The sequence below is a fragment of the Myiozetetes cayanensis genome, unplaced genomic scaffold (assembly GCF_022539395.1).
Source record: "Myiozetetes cayanensis isolate MyiCay16 unplaced genomic scaffold, myiCay2020 scf7, whole genome shotgun sequence".
In the NCBI taxonomy this organism is placed as follows: domain Eukaryota; kingdom Metazoa; phylum Chordata; class Aves; order Passeriformes; family Tyrannidae; genus Myiozetetes; species Myiozetetes cayanensis.
The window spans coordinates 53,059,604-53,079,249 of NW_026087964.1; the positions used below are offsets into that span (position 1 = coordinate 53,059,604).

At 42.4% G+C, this 19,646-nt stretch overlaps 1 protein-coding gene across 19 annotated transcripts in view; it reads right to left on the bottom strand.

Moving 5' to 3' along the window:
* Positions 1–19,646, bottom strand: part of ADGRL3 (adhesion G protein-coupled receptor L3) — a 508,900-nt gene that overhangs the window by 212,040 nt on the left and 277,214 nt on the right. For all 19 annotated transcript variants that reach the window (XM_050337727.1, XM_050337726.1, XM_050337714.1 and 16 more), the window contains one exon: positions 4,299–4,408. In XM_050337727.1, coding sequence (XP_050193684.1) covers positions 4,299–4,408 — 110 coding nt within the window. The remainder of the gene's footprint in view (positions 1–4,298; positions 4,409–19,646) is intronic.

The window sequence follows — 19,646 nt, forward strand, 5'->3', positions numbered from 1 at the left end:
CCATTGGGTGACAGTGTCATCCATGAAGGGCAGTGCCAGTGCCGTGGCCCATGGACCATGTGTGCTCAAGAAAGTGAAGGGAAAGAGGCTCGACATGCTCAAGCTGGTTGTTCACTCCATTCATCCTTCTCAGAAATACATGCAGAACTACTAAAACACAGATGGTTTGAGTTGTAAAGTGTTACATACTCACAAAAGTGGTATTTGCATTCGGAAAACCAACATGTTGGTTCAGGTTTATTAGATTATCAATTGAAAATCTGGCTGCTTACAACGACAGCTAGCTCAGCCCCTCTCCCACCACCACTGGTCCTGCAAAACCGGACTCTCTTGCTTGCCACCAGCCTCATGTAACAGCTTCAGATAAATTACTCATCTGCTTTCTGTGCCGGCTCATAAGTAAAATTGGAAGGCACATTACAAAGGTGAAATATGAAAAATTACACTCCTAGATGTACTGGCACCATGACAACAGGACTGTACAAGCACCAGAAGATGACAGTGAAGTGTTTCTGCAATGAGTGTTGACCTAGCTTCACAAAACCACCTCCACCACTGCTGTTCCCATTACCCATTTAACTCCACTCGGTAAAGGGAGAAGGGGAGAGGGAAGAGATGCAGTAGGAAACAGCAACAGAGTACTGGATCAAAGGGACCCTCACCATGTCAGGTTTCTCATACTCACACACAGCATAATACAGCCTAAAAGCAGCTTGAGACACCTCTCCACAGTAACACGTGTCCACAGCTCTGGCAATGGCAGACTGCAGGTCTGCAGTTAGTACACATTCAATTAAAAAAAAAAAAAATCAAAAAAACTCTCTCGGTTGGTAATTACTAAAAGAAAATTCAGTTTAAGAAAACTGCAGTGGTAATTTCAGAAGAAAAAGGGCAATAGTTAAAGCAGGTGTCAGAGAAACACACATCATATGCTAAGGCCTGCTTTGATAAAGACAAAATTAATTTTAAGACTTCTTCTGATACCAAAAACACAGGACAACTGATGCCACTGAAGCCTGTCAAATTAGGTCTGATATCTTTTACCTATAAAAATCACCAGCTTTTCACTTGCTTTTCCTTGTCAGAGGGCAACCAAAAAAGTCCACACATTCTTGGAATGACTGTCCATTTTTGTAGAAGGCAGATTATACCACATACAGTGACTACAGGATCAGGAAAATAAGGCAAGGACTGGGCAATCTGCATAATCATCTGTCCCCTTCTCCATCTGCTGAAAGTAACTGCAGCCCCATGAAACTCTCTTTGCAAAGGGTATCTCTAGTAAACACACAGGAATGTGGTGTATGAAATAATATAAAGGACATTTCACAATATATGAGCTACTGAAGTTTAAGGAGGTTTGGTTTTCTCCTACCTGAGAGGATAGGAGAGGCTTTCCTCTTGAAAATTTCATGAGCTAGTGGTGGAAGAGTTAATAAATAAAATCTCAAGAGAAGCAGGCTACCCAATGGAGTTTTAAATCTTACATAATTTTTCTCTGAGGCAGTGTATACACTAGCACTATATTGAGCATAAGTGCCTAAGGTCAGTCCTAATAACATCTGTTAAAGATGATTCCTAAACTCTGTTCTCTTGAGATGCACACATAGTCCCTTCTGCTGCTGAGCCAGCAGTTGGATAAACCCTCTCTCAGTCCACAAAGAATAATTTGAAACTGTAAGGAGTAACCCATCTAACCAGAAGGAGGCAAGGTGGAATTGCACAAAAGTGCCTGATTAAATTATTAATTCCTTTATTATGCAACTGATGTGTTCCTTTAGGACATGGCCATATGGCAGACACCACCATTTACCAAGGGCTCGATGCACTGAGCCCCCAGGAAAATGTCAGCAGCCGAGGAAAAGTTTTCCCCAGCACTAGAGAACCCATACAGTCCCCTCCCTTCCTCCAAGCAAAGTGTCACACCAGGTGCATGGGTGTGGGGAGTGAAGCTAAGGCAGCTGGACCTGAAAGGACTTGGGCAACAGCCCAAATTTGGCTAGAGGAGCTGAAACACCTGGGATCAGTGATAAGAACTGACCTCTTCAAGCAACAGAGGCATCACTGAGGGCATGAAGAAATGCCAGATTTCATCAATCAGGCATAGCTTTGGTCCAACCATACCTTTCCTGATCTACTTGCCCAGAGTTGATATTTTCCCCATCACTTGGATGGTTTTCATTTGTGGGGCACTAGTGGGGCCCAGGCAGGGGAACATCTACAAAATTAAGCTGATTATTCTGAGAGAAGAAATGCAGGCAGTAACAAACCCTACTTGAGGTAGGAGAAGAATAAAATGGAGCCCTGGGTTTCCCACTCCATATCTGCAGACAAATGGGGACAGTTTGCCTGAACACAACCAACTTCTCTGGTGCTACACTGAATAACACCACATGAAAATTTGATCCAAAATTTCCTAGGTAATGCAGAGCAACAAGCTCAGGAGACTGGATCCTATTTCACCATGTGCTCATCCCTTGTCTTCCCGCTCCATAACTCTACTTGCAGAGGCACTAGATCTGATTCATGAAAGAAATGGAGGAAAACAGCCATCAAAGCTCCTAACTTAATTCAAAGGCACTGTGGCAGTTGCTGACGTTTTCCTACCCACATTCAGATCATTAAAAAATACTCAATCCCTACTGTACCTTTGGTACTGAGCAACCTCTCACAAGAGTTATTTTACATCTTGTACACAGGGCCGATTAACGCCTCGGGGCATAATACTGACATACTACCTTTCTCACAAGGCATCACTATCCCTCTTTGTTTTACATGCAAAGAAGGCTACAGAGGGGTACTAGGTAATGACTATTGCTTTACCAGCCCAGTCTCCAGAGGGAACAGCATACCTCATCACAAATCACAAGGAAATACAACCTGCTATGACAAACTGAAAGCAATCTCCCCTCACCCTCTCCATGAGCAGTGTCGATTCTAAAATGAAAGACCTCGTTTAGAGTGGAATAACTCCAAACTGTAATTTGGAGAATATTCTGCTCGCTAGGGCAGACCATAAGCCCCTGATGTCACTCTTTCCGTGGTTTAATAGCTCACGCCATAAAAAGTACTCCATCATTGCAATTAGAAGCTTCACATTTTTGTTTAGAAAAAACAAATGTGGACATGCTGAGCTCCCTGCCAGCAGAGAACCCAAGTCCCTCAGCCAAGAGGTCCCCTTTGCTCAGAGAGGTGGTCTAAGCTGCACCCCTCGCCTTGCAGTTTCTCAGAAGCCTTCCCAGATGGTAGCAGCAGGCAGGTGGCCACCTCCTGCATGAGGGATGGGACCACCCGAGGGGCTGGAGGTCCTGCTTTCCCTCTGGACAGTGTGCCTGTCACTGCTCAGATATGTTTGCTTTCCTGCAGCCCATGCTCGAGGCAGCAAGGAAGATGGTCTTAGGCCTCAAGCCAAATCCTGGGTTTCAGCAAACTGAAATCTCCTGCTGCTCTCTCAGTACAACACTGTGGGCCGAAAGCATCCACTCCCATACCCGCTTTATTATTTTGAGAGGTTATAAGCTCTGGCCCGTTCAAACAGAAAACCTAGAAATGGTATTGTTTATTCACTGCTCAGCTCTTTACAAGTGCTAATAAAAAGTGCATTCCTAGTATTATTGTTATTTCTTTTCTGAGGTATGACCTTTCTGACAGTAGGGCTGTAACTGTATCTAACAAATTCGGTTTCTACTGAAGGCAAATTCCGATGTACACTTACCTTTTCCTATCTCTGAATTTCCCGTTTGGCACATACTGCTGTAATCTCAGATGACTGCCTCAAAAATTCAGTCTAAATGGTTTGCCTGTAATTTGCCTTCGCAATCATGAAAGCTTATAAATTAGTATATTCTACCATCAAACATTAAATTTCCCAAAACGTTAGCTTTCTGCCTCCCTAGTGATACAAATACCGTACATATAAGGCACTTATCAAATGTCACCAATTTACATGGACACTGTTGTATGATTACAATCATAAATGTCTGTGAAGAGAAGCTGGAAGCTAGAAATAGTCCTCTGGTCTGCTTTCTCTAATGGGGTTTCCCAAGTGTTTTCCAAAGATGATATGGTACTGTTAAACCACAAAACACAGAAAATATGGGGCATTATTAGAATAGTTTAAATCTAAGCACAAACCTTGCACAGAGAACAAGTTTTTGTATCTTATCGGCTCAGTCTTACATGATGCACATGGTTTGGTTTACTCGCCCTTGGGCAACAAGAGACAAGCTCAAGGCTGGTCCAGTCTCCATAATAAATCTCTATTAAAGAAACAAATGCAAATATATCAAGATACATACTGTAAGGTACACATTCGTACTGCACTTCCAGGTACTTGTACGTCCCAGGGCATGGGTCTGGAAACACATCAGGGCCAGCAACAACTGCACACTGGGTCCGATTACTGCACCTGAAAAGCAACAAAATGAGAGTCACAAAACAGACCAGACAGAAGGACAGATCAAGAAGCTGAGCGGCCCCTCCAGTGTTAACAAGAGCAAAGATGCAGAAGCCAGGACTTCAGCATCAGCTGGGGAAGCTCACCAGTGAGCATGGAAAGGCTGGTGGTAAATCCCAATGTCTCATCAGCTTATTGCCAAAAGAGAAGAGGTTTGGTGGCATAACCCTTCCCCTCCAAGCAGTTCTTACAGCACCAGGAGCTGTTTCTTTAAAACCAAACTTAGAGGATGAGTCAAAAATACATTTACAGGTACATGATCCTCTAATTCTTGAATCCCAAACTCCATCACAGTGACCTCAATTAACCTTAAATACCAGCATCTGCACCAAACAAAACGTAAAGACTAAACCAACAACAACGGTGGCAAAAATTAATCATTGTGTATTTTACAGCAGACATAACAATATGTTTTACAACATGTTTACAAAGCATTCCTGCAAAAACAGTTATCTTTTATAATACTGTTTCATGCAAAGCAAAGACCAGAAACAGCAACACTTGACCAGGAGGGGAGGGGGGAGGAATCACCAAATAAGCTGTCTAAAATCCAAAATAATATTTTTCATACAAAGCCTATTAAGGAAACCTCCCAGTCTGACCATTCACAAGACAACACACTTGCATTAGCTATAAATGGCTGTTTTATTCAATCATTCTACCCAGCACGGATGCATCTCCTGAGACGATGTACTTTTTCCAAAAAGCAAGCATTGATCACCATGAAGAAGACACACAGAAGGAAGTGACCCTGGCTGCTGCAGGGATCATCTTTCAGTTCAAGAGCACAAACACAGAGGTTGGGTCCTGCAAGATGCTTTTCCTGAGGCACATATACACGTCCATGGGTAACTGATTTGTGCATGTGTAGAAACCCACATTTGCCTCTGCTTTTGTGGTACAAGCACCCCTATGTAAAATTTTAGTGTAATTTGGGTATGCAAAAGCATTTAGAAAACAGTGATTCTACAGCCAAAAATCCTCTGTTTCTTTGTTCATTTAAAGAAAAGAGAAAAATACAATTAGTCTTTTATTTTTATGCTTTTGCATGCCAGAGAGAGACTTCCTAAGGGCTAGACCACTTCCTTTACTTTCTTTAAGATTTTGCCTCCTCTGACGTGATATGAGACCCCTGACCCTCCTGCTCTTCTGGCAGAAGCTGTGACATCCAGCACAGAATTCATTTAGAGCTGCAGTGGAAATGCTTCATGTTTACCTGAGGCTATAGTTTGTCAGCCTTAATGCGGATTTTATTTGAGCCCCTAAATTAAAATTGATTCATTAGTGACTGCCTTAAGCTCCATAATTTCTTTAATTTTATGGAAAGATTAATAAGAGCTGATACGCTTGCTCATCAGGCTGTTTTGCTGGATAGCAGATAATCCAGAGGGCTGGGACATTCTCGTATTTTCTAGTTGAAAGACAGCACTTATCACAGCAAATGAGTAGCGTTATCATGCACACAGAAAGGTAATTTTCTTAATAAAAAAAAGTAACTTTGTCCTCACCTATGCTACTCACAGATAAAAGGCCTGGCTGGGATATCACAGGTAGCTTGGACTGTGCAAGTGGGCAGTCTTCCAGGAGAGGCTTTGAACATCTTCCAAAATTTCACTTTCAACAAAAATCCTTTACTGGGCTCAATGTGCCTTTCAAAAAGCAATTGCACTGGCCTAATCAATAGTCCTCCTGGCTGAAGGGACAGCCCTGGCCACATTACATAGTATAACAGCAATGGATCAAAGATACCTTTCAAAATCACAAGTAAAGAAGCACAATTATGAGGGACTGGAAGTCGGGGAAGGAACAAACACATCTAGGATTCGTCTGTGCATGTTTTCTTTCTGCCTGCGAGGAAGCATTTGTTTTGAATAGTCAAGCATTCCCTTGTATCCATTTTTTTTAATGAAAGAACTTGGACAGAAAAAATAGAAGTGAAAACATGCAGCCTAGAAAGCTCTAGGTTCATAACCAGCGTTTCAAAACTCCGTTTGGAAGCTGAAGGCTATGAACATCAGTTTTAACCTCCCCAGGTATGTGCTACCTTCTGCAATATCACCAGAGAGACTAAAACCATTGAGATACAAAGGGAAGTGTGGGGAACCCAGGGTACTGCTTTAGTCTTTCCCCCCCCAATTCTAGACTATCCTGAAGCTCCCTTTCATACTCCTAGAATAGGGGATGGTAAAGTCTACCAAGAACAGAAACTTGAAAAGAAGGTGAGATCAACCTTGGGGAAGAAACATGAAAACCAAATGCAACACTCCTAAATAAAATCTCAAATACTGGGTTCTGTCACCATCTCTCAAAATTAACAAAAAAAGAGCTAATACAAAAAAACCAAACCAAAACAAAAAAAAACCCAACCAAAAAAAACCCACAACAAACAACATCAAAACCAGGAGAACTCAGCCTTTTCTCTTTTTCACACTCATTTCATGTGGGCAGCAAAACTGTGTCTGGCACTTGGCATTTTGAGTTTCCTTTTATCACCCCAGGCTGAAGCCATGTAGGTTTCTCAGTCTTAAGGGATGAGGACAATTTTGACTAAAATCCTTAAGAAAAAAGCTAATACTATTACTGTCAGACATCAGGCTACAGAAATTTCAAGGGGAAGAAGAGGTAAAAACTACTCATCATTAAAGCCCTGGTTGCTGTGCTTTTGCTCATATATTTTGCCACTTTCACAAGAGCTTCTGGGTTCCTTCAGTTTTGCCATATTTCTTTCCAGACAGATTAAAGGCCTAGGTGACATCAAGTGACATGGAAGATGTGACACAAAAAAGGAGATGTGTATAAGATGAATCTGTAGCCTTGAAAATGAAGGCGAAAAAACCTGTAACATATTCATGCTTACTCCATTCCCAGCAAACCAGTCCATGAGTTCTTCCTTGTAAATCACAGGATTACACGTGGAATATTGGGATTTCATGGCACTTGGGTCTTGGTAATACTCACTCCAAACTCCTGGAAGCTGTGAGGCTCAGTGCTGAGTATCGACCTTTCCAGTCAATGCAACAAGGATCCTTTGTTCTTATCTTTTTTATTTTTGGTTTTGTTTTCTGTCATGTCCCATCTGCTGTTCCTGTCTTGTCCCTCATCCCCTTTTTTTTTTTCCTTTCTAGTTCTTGAAGGAAGGTCTTTACTAACCACTGGAGCTACAGTTTGCAGCAAGAACCAGCACTGTACCAGCTTGAGTACACATGTGTCTCCTCTACTGGGCAATCACAGAAACACCACCCAGGTCCCTTAGCTATACCCTACAAACTGCAGCTCTGCATCACGTTGGATCCTCCTCCAATAGGGCAGGAACAGTTTGCATTGATGGCTCTAGAATAACTGTACTCCAGAAAACTATAGTCACCAATTTTTTTTTTTTTCACACCCATCTACACCTCTGATTACTGCCTTTACACAAGCACTTCTTTTTTCTAGCACTGATTCATCAGCTCCTTAAAAGAAAACCACTTTTCTTTCCCCTGCATTGCTCTCATGCTGCAGCTTTCCTAAGCAATCTCTGGCCTCTTGGGGTATCTTCTCACTTTCCATATGCTGTGATGCCAAGCAAACAAGAGAACTGTGGGAGAAATCTGGGAATTTAGGGGACCAGATAGACAACTTTATGCCTATTACAGAAACAGCTCTCATTTTATTAGTTTATCCAGCATTTTAATGGGAAATGTTCTGGAGACATGGAAGAATTAAAGTAGCCGCTCAAGGGGGGTTTCAGTTCCCCTTGTTGCCATTTATCATGAAATCTGACAAGAAATTCATAGCCATCTTTTTTTTTTTTTAATGTGTTTGTGTGTTTTATTTTGCAGTGTTTATTTCCACCTGCCATCATTCCTTTCCCTGTTGCTCCCTGAAGTGCAAGGTAGGCATACAAGAAAAGACCTGCTTGTCTCAGGTCACCTCCATAATTGCTGCTGGGATTTGTGGACACTTTGCTTGAACCAAGAGTGTCCACACAGCTCACCAAGAGCAACCAAGAGACCACAAATCAAAGCATAAGCCAAGATCTGCATTTTCACCCCAACTTGAGACACTGATGACAACATATATTCCTGTGTGTTCAGGAAAAGAGGATACCCCAAACCCTTCTAAAAAATCAGTCCAAGGTACTTGGCAGCCTTTAATCTTCCATCATCTCATAAACAGAAGTTCATGTAATTCATATATATGTTTTGGAGAAGGAAAAGTGTAAATTGTCCCAGTCACTAGAGGAGGGGAAAAAAAAAGTGGGGGGGGGTCTTTATACATTCTTTCCAGCTAAATTTATTCCTACTTGTTAAGGTCCCTGTTTTGTCTTTCACAAGTGGAAAAATAATCCAGAAGAGAGGTGTCAATCCAGTGTAACACATACGCTGTGACACAAAACATGGATTATTTTTGCAGAACTTCTCCCAGTTCCAGTGGAAAACGACTTTCAAGAGTTTTAATGTGAAGCAGGAGTAATATTTCATATGGCATTTGTTTTGCATTTATAGCAGTGGGACTGAAGGAAACATTTGAGTTCAGGACCAGCTGCAGGGCTCAACTCTGCTTGCAACTCTGTTCAGACTTAAACAAAAAACACCACCAAAACTTCATTTCCCTTCAGCAAACTTCCATTTCTTCTCCCTGGCAACATTTTCATGATTTTTAAGCAACAAGGTCATCTTGTGATAGTGAAGCAGAAACACTTAAAGACATAAACAGTTGCTTATTCCTGCTCTGATATCTTTAATTTTTTTTTTCAATGATGACATTGTTAATACATTTAGTAAGAGACAAAAAAAGGACAGGGGGGGGGGAATTGTTTATTTTAGGTCTTTCCAGAAACCTTAATAGCACAGGCATGTCAACAACATCAGGCTAGACATGTCCGGGTCAATATGTTTGACAGAACAAAAATGCAAAGGCAGCACAAAATAAAAGATCGATCCCGAACAAAAGCTTTTCAGCAGCAATCATCACAGGTGCAATACCATCAAGTTCTCCAGCTCCCTGTAGAGGTGGGGACCATTTGCCCCAGACAAGAAAAACAGCTGCCCAAACCACAGGGGCAGGTCATGCTAGAGACATCAGGAGAGGAGCAACCAGAATCCAAGCACAGGTCCACATCAAGCCTAGAGGTTCAAACATTCATTTCGTCCCAACAGCCCGTCTTTCTCCCAGTCCTTATCCTCTAGAGACAAGCCCTTCAGAGGTCAAGTAGCAATTTCTGTGATGTCATGGCCAGAAGCTCCAGTGAACAGGGCATAGTGGAAACTGCTACAAATGGAGAAGCCACCTGCCTCCATTGAATGTGTAAACAGACTGTCCGAGCCCACGACCTTAAACACCCTGAAGATCGGAAAATTTCACGTCCACAAACTCAGATTTCTATGGAATGTACTGAGCTGCCATATCCATCCCATGCTGCTGCTAACATGCCCTACTCTCAGCTGGTGCTACCCCCACGTACACCAACTTCTAACAAGGGATTCTTAATACCCATGTGTGCTCTTTCTGCCAAAAAACAACAATACTCTTGCCCTCTCCCTTCAACTAAAACACCTACTTTACACAGACTTTCTTTTTTTCTTCAAAGACAAGACAGCCATCATGTGCCTAAGCATGCTAATATAGCCAAGACATCAATATCTAAGCCTCTTTCTCAGGGTCTATTATGCTTTTCTAATGGTTTTACAGTAAGAGACAGACCTAATTCATTATCCTTCCTGGCAATGCTGCAAGACATCCTTTTCCTTCTCTGGAACACAAAAATCTCCTCTCTGGATGAGTGCTTTAAGAAAGAGGTTGTCACAGCAAATAACTCAACCAGGAGTGTGTTCTCCCCTGTCAATATGTGATATTTCCAAATCAACCCTTTAGGAAGGGCCAAGAGAAGGAAAAAAATAAAAATAATGCCCTGGAGAAAGTAAACAGGAAGCAAAGAAAAATTTCACTCAAAAGTGGAGCTCATGTGACGGGTTGCAAATAAGGGGGGGAAAGTTAAAAAAATCAAACAAAAAAACCCCAAACAAACAAACAAAACCCCACACAAGCAGATAAGGAAGGCAGTGGATAATAGAAAGGGGAGAACAGAACCACAAACCCTGAGAAAAGACTTTGGTTCACCACATTTGCTTTCAATAACATACTGCATAAAAGCAAAGCTAAATCCTCCACCTATTTAGCTTCCAGAAACAAAGAATTCCTCAACAGAATCTTTTTCTGCCTCTGCAAAACCTTAAAAGCAAAGGATCTAATGACAGGGAGATGAAAATCCAGTTTCTCTAACATTTTTTTTCATTATGAATGGGCCTTTTTATTGATCTTTCAGAGCACTGAGAGGCTGGCTTTCCAACCTCTGCTGCGATATAATTATCTGCGGTGTTTAATGCTAGCACAGACGAGTCCCACTACACACTGCATTTTGTTGTTTTATTGACGGGTTTTAATTATCCAGGTGCTAAAGTTGTCAGATAGGCTGCTTCTTACGTGATCAAACTAATACAAGGAGAGGCAAAGCACTCTAATTGCAGCCTCACCAAGCGCCTTTGTGGAGATGTGCCAACAAGATACACTCTGACTGCTGTGGTTATTGTAAAAATCTTACAAGGTTTAATGGGAAGAAATGCAGTCCTCTTTCACTCCCCTGATTATTATTTTATGTTGAACAAAGCAAAGTTGGGGGAAAAACATACAAAAACACCAACAAACAAACAAACAAAAAACCCACACCAAAACCACAGCCAACCAAACAGCAGAAAAAACCTGCACAGCCAAACCAAATCTGAACCATAAAGGTCACTGAAGGGACTACCTTGATATATTATGGAGAGCCTGGGAGCAAAATGGGAAACAGGTCCTGGAAATAATTTAAACACCAGTTTTAAGAAGGAAAAAAGAAAAAGTAATTGCACTGTTTCAACTCATTGATAACGCCCTTAAAATTTAACAGGAGGCATTTAACAGCAAATTCACAAGATTTAAGAGTTTTAATGGAAATTTGGGGCACCCCTGAACATGGTGTATCTGTTCAGCTGCAAGGGACTCCCCAGGTCAGTAACCTGAGGTCTAGGGCAGGACCTGCCAGCAGAGATGATGTGACTTGTTAACCACCTCCAAACAAGGGTCCCCCCAAGCAATGAAAGCTTTTTCCGCTGTGCTTCGTCATGTAACGTCTCTTACATTTTATAGTTTCCTTGGATTTCTTCTGCCCCGTCCCTTTGCAATTAGCACAGTGAGGACAGGAGCAGAAATCCCCAGAGGCAATGGACCTGTACTGCAACAGGAGAACCTGCCAAGTGGCCTGTGCTAATGTGCCTGGGTACAGCATCCCTGCAGCAACAGGAAACCCGAACGCAAGCCTGGTCAAAGAAATACTCATTGTTAGAGCAGGAACAACAAAACAATCTGCCCGAATCATAGGGTATATTTGGACAAAAGGTTTGGATCAGCACAGAAAACAGATCTGCACTGAGCACATCTCAAGTGCTGCTCCAGCTGCGAGGAGCTGAGGACAGAAGCAAGGCCAGGTTTGCAGTGGAGGTTAACATTATTGCATGGTCCTTAGGGTTAAACACCAAACTAGGAAAGCCTTAAAGCTGTAAAGCTCATCTCTTAAGGAACTACATCTGCCTTTTTACAGGTACTCTACTTCTTCCAACTCCATAAACTTCTGTAGCAGCCTAATAAAAAGACACTTACAAAACACTGACAGGGTATCTGGAGAGGAGAGTAAACACCTAAAGCACCAACCAATAAAAGGCCCATCAGTTTAGCCAGACTTAACACTAGTTAAAGTAACTGTGAACAGAAAACATTCTGGTTTTTAATTTGGGCTAGGAGGTCAAATTAAAGGCTAGAGGAGGTCTGGGCTGAATTTCAGCTGGCACTCTACATTACTTTGTCTTCACTGCCATTTTAACACAAGTCAGTGAGAGTTAAAGCCCATTTTTTTCTTCTTTAGTGCAGCTACCCACAGCTGGGACAGCAAGCACAAGTTGAAATGGATTATTTTCTCTACAACAGTTCTGAAGAGTGCTCAGACCCTCAGTCTACAATTACCTACCTATCCACTGGGTCTGCATCACAAGGAGCCGATGGTCTGACAGACACCCAGGTGCTGCAGCCCTGTAGCAGAGCGAGGCAAGAATCTGCTGCTCACCACTGGCTGAGCAGAAAGCAAACTGGAGCGTGAAAATTTAGAAACATTTTAAATACATTAACACACACAAAAAAATATTCCACCCTGGTTTTAAAAGATAATCTGGTAATACTTCTGGTGCATTCCCCTTTGCTAATTGACACGTTTTCTAAAAGTACAAGGAATTATGCAGCCCATAATAATAACTGCAATGCTGCTGCCCTTTACTATCACCACCCAATACCCCCACCCCAGTCTCTAAACGATTCCTGCAGAAGATAAAACTGAAATTAGAGAATATTGTCTCTAAACGGGCTAAAGTAATCTGTATGCATGGGCTGGTAGGTTTAGCATATTAGCCTTTCACCTCTGCAAATAGGGTTAAAGAAAGGTTTGGGGCCAAAATAATTTGTACTGCACTCCATCTCAGATTTGACATATTAACTGAATGAAACAGAAATGAATACATCCAAACAGCACGGGAGGTCAAGGCTGGGCAACTCCCTGATGAACTCAAGAGTGAACCAAAGGCAACCAGGCAGTGCCACTTCTATAACCCAGAGCAACCTCTCTCTTCATCACTCTTGCCCATGGCATGATACTGAGGTGATTTTTAACTAAAGGTCCATAGATTTTAGTTAAGATGGCACTCGTCTCTCAGCCTCTTGGGGCAAGAGGTGGGGAGGAGGAAGGGGGTAAGCTTCCTGACCAAGAGAAAAGTAGGATCAGCATATGACAGGTTGTGCCTTTAGCATCAAGGCTAAAGCAGTTCAGACAAAAAGATAATATTAGTGAGTAAAAAAAACCAGCCTGTCAACGTCATATGCTATTAATACAGCATCTGTTAATGGCACTGGATTTTGTACAGCACCTTGTGCAAAGGAGACTTGGCCCCTATCTGTGTCTCAGGCATTAAAGCCATACAAATAATAATCAGAAACAAACAGAACTTTCTAAAAAAAAAATAATCCTGAAATAAACTAAATATGGTTTTGATATTAAAAAGTGATTTCTAAAAAAAAAAAAAAAATTCCAACATAACCAATGCTGCCTCTCTTTGATCTTCAGCCCAAAGCTTGAATAAAGGCAGTCTGCACTTTGATTCTAAGCTCCAGAGAAAGCACAGCATCACAAAATCTTCCCAGCTCAGCACTGCCCAACCAAAGCATATTCAAAAGTAAATAGTAAGGGGAAAAATTGCCTAATGTTAAATCTATCACTTGAAATCATCATTGTGAAGCTCTTCAAAATGTCTAAACATAGCACCAAACTTTTTGTGGCTGCGTGCAGCAACATGAGAGGGGAAGCATTTTTGAGAACATCTGTCCAGCAGCTCCAGAGAGGTTTCTCACACTGTGCTCAGCACTAAGTTGGGTAAAGTCAGCAACTGCACACCTCTACCCTCCCGCCACCACCCCATTCCCTCCTCACTTGTCCTTCCTGGGGCAGTTTTCAGCATATCTATTTACCTACCTATCTGTTATCAGCTACATATGCCCACCAGCTCTTCTCCTGACTCACCCTATCTGGTCAGCATCCTGAAAAGGACACTACTTGCTAATTACGTACCTTATCTGCCTTTCAAATATACAGTTAAAAACCATGCAGATCTGGCTAAAAAGACTACTCTGAGAAAATGTCTGATAGGAAAAAGGCCCGTGAACATCTGGGGGACAACAACTGGTATGAACAGAGCAACAGGGCTTCTGCAAAGCCTCAAGTCTCCTTTGTGAAGATGTGGAAAATAATTCATTAGTAGAGGATCGTCTGTTTCATGCAACAGAGCCCACTTGATGCTGTACTCAGGGAATTAAACTCTCTGTACGTAAGACAGTTTCCTCTGAGAAATCTAAACTCAAAGGCCAAGTTCTCCAGAAAGTCTCTGCCTCCTACCACGGTTGAATTTTTCCAAAGAGCTTGATTCTTCTTAGAGGAGCCACAAAAAGGCCCAGCTGTTCAAGCGTGGCCTGGGACTCCTCCGTTCTCATGGAGAGCAGTTGAAGCTGTCAGCTCTTAAGCATTTTTCAGGCAGCAGGCTGTGTCACGGAGTGCCTAATCACTCTGGTAATTCAACCCAGATAGTTTTGAGGGGGGAAAAAAAAGAAAAACAGCCTGCACAGGATTGTATGGGAGCCTTAGGTGGGGCAAAAACTGGGAAATCCACATTCCAGAGCATGGAGCATGTCTCTAGCAAGTCAGCTTTAAAATATGTGACTGATGCTGCTCAGACATACCAGCTGAAGTCCAGGGAGATGGATGAAAGGGTAAAGATGCAGGATAAATTCATCAGATGTCTCCATAAATCATTTCTATAGTTAACATTTGTTCTCTGCTTTTCATTACTTACATTTCTAAAGCCACTGGGTGCCTTGCTGCAGTGGAACTAATAAAAAGGAAGATAAATTTTAACATCCCTTTTTGAAACATCTTAAACTGATCTAGTTTTCTTTTGAATGTTAATGGCAAGCATTACAAGAAGTACAACGTCTCAAAACAATTCACTAGGGTTGGAAGGGAAAGCAGAGTCCCACTGTAGCCTGGAAATCCATAGTCCTGGTCAGCACCCCAACTGGTATAAAAGATCTTATTTCTGGCCCTAATGCTTTTGCAGCCTTAACTTTGTCACCAAAACCTGCCATTGCTTTGCACAGACTCTCTGACTGAGGGGCGAAATTCCATACTCAAGAAGAGAAGGAAATATTTTTGGAGATTGGCAGTTTGGAAAAGAATCTGAGCTGCCTGACAGCTGTTCAGAGACATGGGATGCCAGAGGGGTCTCAGCAGAGCATACAGTATTACACACACGCATACGCACAGAAAATCATTAAAGTTTCTGTCTCTAAAGTTTCACATTTAATGAAAGCAAGCAAGGGAGATATCTGGAGAATTCTTGGGTTATATTAACAGCTAATGATATTCCCTTTGCCAAGAGCACACCCTCGGAAGCTCACTGGCAGTGATGGGGGAACCCTCAAAAACACCAGTGTGGAGAGGGGGAGCAGGGAGAGCTGTCCTTTCCACTCTCCCTGCCACGTCCCCAGGGGGTTAAGGAATCAAGTGAAGAACCTGCTGTTGCATGGCTGGAGTTGTTCTACAACAGAAGCAAGGACCTTTATAACAGAGTTTAATCCATTGCAGGTTAAACAAAACAAATGACTGCACAAGTGAGCAATTAAAGAGCATTCCACAGCCAGCCCTGGAAGAGCCTCACCATTGATTAATTAGGTTCAAAGGGCCAAGGCTAACCTAACAGTCCCCTGAGAAAGAGACCACTTAGCCCCTTCTCACAAAGGCAAAAAAAAATTAAAAAAAAAAAATCAGCATTTTTATTTAACACTTGAGCATTAAACAGCTGCTAAAGCAGTGAAACAATTACTTGGGACTGACCTACATTCAGCTGTATTGTTTTATTACATTCAGGAGAAACTTAATTAAGCTTCTGTTACTTAATAAAAGCAAATAAAATTCTCCACTTTACGACAGGGAGCTGCACTGTTACTGCCATGTGAAGCTTTCAAATTTGGCAGTGGGGTTTCCCAAGAGAGCACAGCTTCCACTATCACATTCCTCCTCACTGCATTTGATGGATAAGAAGATGCAGGATATTTTCATGCATTAGTGCTCCCTGAGATGCACTACCTTGCTCTGCTAGCTACCACCAAGGTGGAGAAGATCACAGCCTCTGATACCCGCCCAGTTATCTTATGAGACCTACTGTGCCTGTGCAATATGGTCTACTCCCAACCACATAATGGGCTACGTCATGAGTACTTCAGTGCTGCCAGGAGGAAGGCAGCAACTCTTTGCTTCACCAAAAGAAGCAAAAAAAAAAAGCAACCTGTTCCTGGAAAAAAACCCAACATACTGCTGGTCTTATAGTTGCTTTTCCCCACCAGCACAATCTCCATCCCAGTGAATTCAGGGGGTGAAAAGTCATTTACAGGCACCACTGACCATTAACAGGGGTTGAGCTGGGTAGTGGGAGTGTACAATCAAGGATATTCTTGTATTAGGAAAATACACTAAGTTTCACTAGTTCATGTCACCAAAGAGACTCCCCAAACCATCCACCCAAAGTCTGTCTTAAATATTAAATATTAAAAGACTGTTAAATAATGATAAAAAGGACCACGCCATACACGTGACCCACATTCAGTTATACTGCTGCACTGCAACTGTGCCCAACTTCCCTACAGGATTATCAGCCACATGCTACATCCTCACCACACCTTCCTCCCTGAAATGCTCATCGTGCCCTCCTCCTACCCTCACACAAACAGTTCATCTTCTCTGACTTACTAAAAGATCTAGTTTTGGGAAGAAAATCTGTCCCTATCCCTGTAGAAGTAATGAAAGGAAGCACTTGAACTGCAAACAGCCAGACAAAACCACTTACAAGCTGTCCAGGTTCTCTGGACTTTCACTGAGCTGACTGCAGATGCTAAGATAAACTTCGGTGAGACCATGGGAAAATTTCTTCCTCTTGAGAGAGAAAGCCCAATAAGTGTCCCTTGTTGAGCTGAGGCCGTGGCCCAGACAGCTCTTCAGCACTGGCACCATGACTGGAAAATGACTTCTGAACACACTGACTCCCACTGTGTTCCCCAACCAAGGGTAACTTGTCAACTGGTTTTTGGTCCTACCGAACTCTGTGCTGGATGCTTGTGATCCTGAAGTTGCTAATGGACATTTTGTCACATCCAATTCCACACGTGCCCTCTTGACATTTATATTTTTAAATCTCCCTATTCTCTCAAGAAGACAAAGACATGGGTACAGAGGTGACAGCCACACACCAGCCAGGAAGCAACTCTCCCAGCCATGTAACACAGGGGCACTTGTATCAGCTCAGCAACTCAAAGAAAGTAGCTGTTAATAATGACATGACACCTCCCAGACTTCAAAATCACAAGAAGCTCTGAAGTCTGCACATCATTAGGACCATTAGTGCCAAGTATACTGGTCTGATGATGCCTTGTTCCTTGCAGCTATTTTGTTCCTTCTCTCTGCAGCATTTCAGCAACACAGATTTTGTTCTATGGATCTGAACTAATTGGATTTAATTCCACCGATGGCTATAAAGACTTAGTTCCCATCCTCTAGCAGAACATTCACATGACGAAATCCAACCTCCTCACTCTGCAAGGGGCACCACTTTTTCTGAATAACTGAGGGGAAACATTTTGGGGCTGGAAATGGCATTCTAGCTTTCGAGTGTAGTTTGGACTACCAGAATAAAGTATCAGCTAAGCACTCTTGCTATCTGGCTTGGTGAGCATTTGACCAATTAACATATAGGCAAGAGCAGCAGTAGGAAAAATGATACACTCATTCCCATGTAATTCCACTAAAATTGTGGTGACCTAAAAATCCTGCAATACTTTGGCAATCCATATTGCAGCCTGGCTGTAATGAGGAACAGTGGTGAACAGTGTCTCAGGTGCTTGAGAGTAAGCAAAGGTGAAGACAACTCACCTTTGGGGTTAACAAAGCTCTCCATATACTCACTACTAATAACCCTGAACACAATAAAATAATAGGTGACAGCATTTTATTTTCTTTGTTAGTGTAAAAAAAGAATGGCTTGTTAAGACACAGGTGGCATCCAAATTATTCCTTCATTTTCTCAGTGCATCTATCAAAAGTCAATTATTTTCCAAAGGTTGAGAAGATGGGGCTTTTCCTCATCTGTGCTTTTCATAGCCTTTATCTTAACTCCAGGCTTTCTTAAGTGTTGTCTATAAATAGCCAATGACCCTCATTGTACTATATTAGCTAGTACCGACATATGGACAAGGCTGAGTAAGTTTAGTGCAAACAGACTGACAGGCAAACCCTAAAATATTGATTAACTAGGACATTTCCTCTGTCCCAACCAGCCTCGTGTCCCATCTGTCACTCCCTGCAACCGCACAGCCTGGGAAAAAGACGCTTCAGTTTTCCAGCTAAAGGCTACCCACCTGCTAGTGCCAGGGGCTGGGGCTTGATCCTGCAGCCTCTGCCTTTACAAATACTCTGACAACTCTCTCAAAAGGCCAGCAAGCCTCATCTCACTTACTCTGACACGACTGAGCAAATAAATAATGCTATTTATGCACTGCACACCATTTGTCAACCCATTTGTCATTTCTGATCTTTCACTGCTCATGCAGTAAAACTATGTGGGATTTTATTCAAACCTCTCTTGCAGGTGTGATGAATGCTTTATTTATACAGCAGCATTTCGTCTCGTGGAACTGTTACTATGCATGTGCAGGCCTTTAAGTCTCTCTGTGTGGTATAAGCAGAAGGTGTAAAGAGAGATGAAAACTAGAGGCAGCACCATAATTAAAGTCACAGGGGGAATCATGGCTCAGCTAAAACTGGGACGTGCATGCGTGCCAGGGAAAACATACCACTTCAGATGAAGCATTTCACTCCCCATCATCAGGCAAGGGGAAAAACATGTACCGGTTCCCAAAGTCTTTCTTAAAGGTCAGCGTGACACTGTCAATCCCCACTCAGCTTATCAGAGAATCCACAACATCAGCAAGTGCTCTGCCTAGGGAGCATATTATTTCCAGACAAATCATCTCCCATTGACTCTCCCCCATCAGAACTTCAGTCTAGGACTGAAAAACCTGGAAGCAGAGGCTACTACAAGTAACCACAGCTGAGTGAGCCATGAATAAATTCCCTCGGGTAGTGTCTTCCAGTGGTCAGAAGCCCAGACAGGGAGTGGTGAAGGAGCCTCCACTGTGATTTCTCCAGTGAGGCACAGCGACCTTATGGGAAACATCTCTGCTCTTCTGCAAAACTGGAAGCATTAAACTGACACCTCCTTGCAAGGTCTTTTGAGAGCCACAGATTAAAAAGAAAAAAAATACCACTTTTATAACTATTTTCTTGCATGAGAAATCTGTTAGCCAAACCTGCTGAGATCTACAGGCCCTCTTCTGGAAATAAATCGGTGTTATGATGAAGGGCATCAGAACCCCTCCCTCATTTCTAGTTTTCATCAGTCACCTCAGTAAGGCTTGAGTCACATTCCCTCATGCCATGGAGCACAGCAAATACTTCCCTGCCTTACAAGAG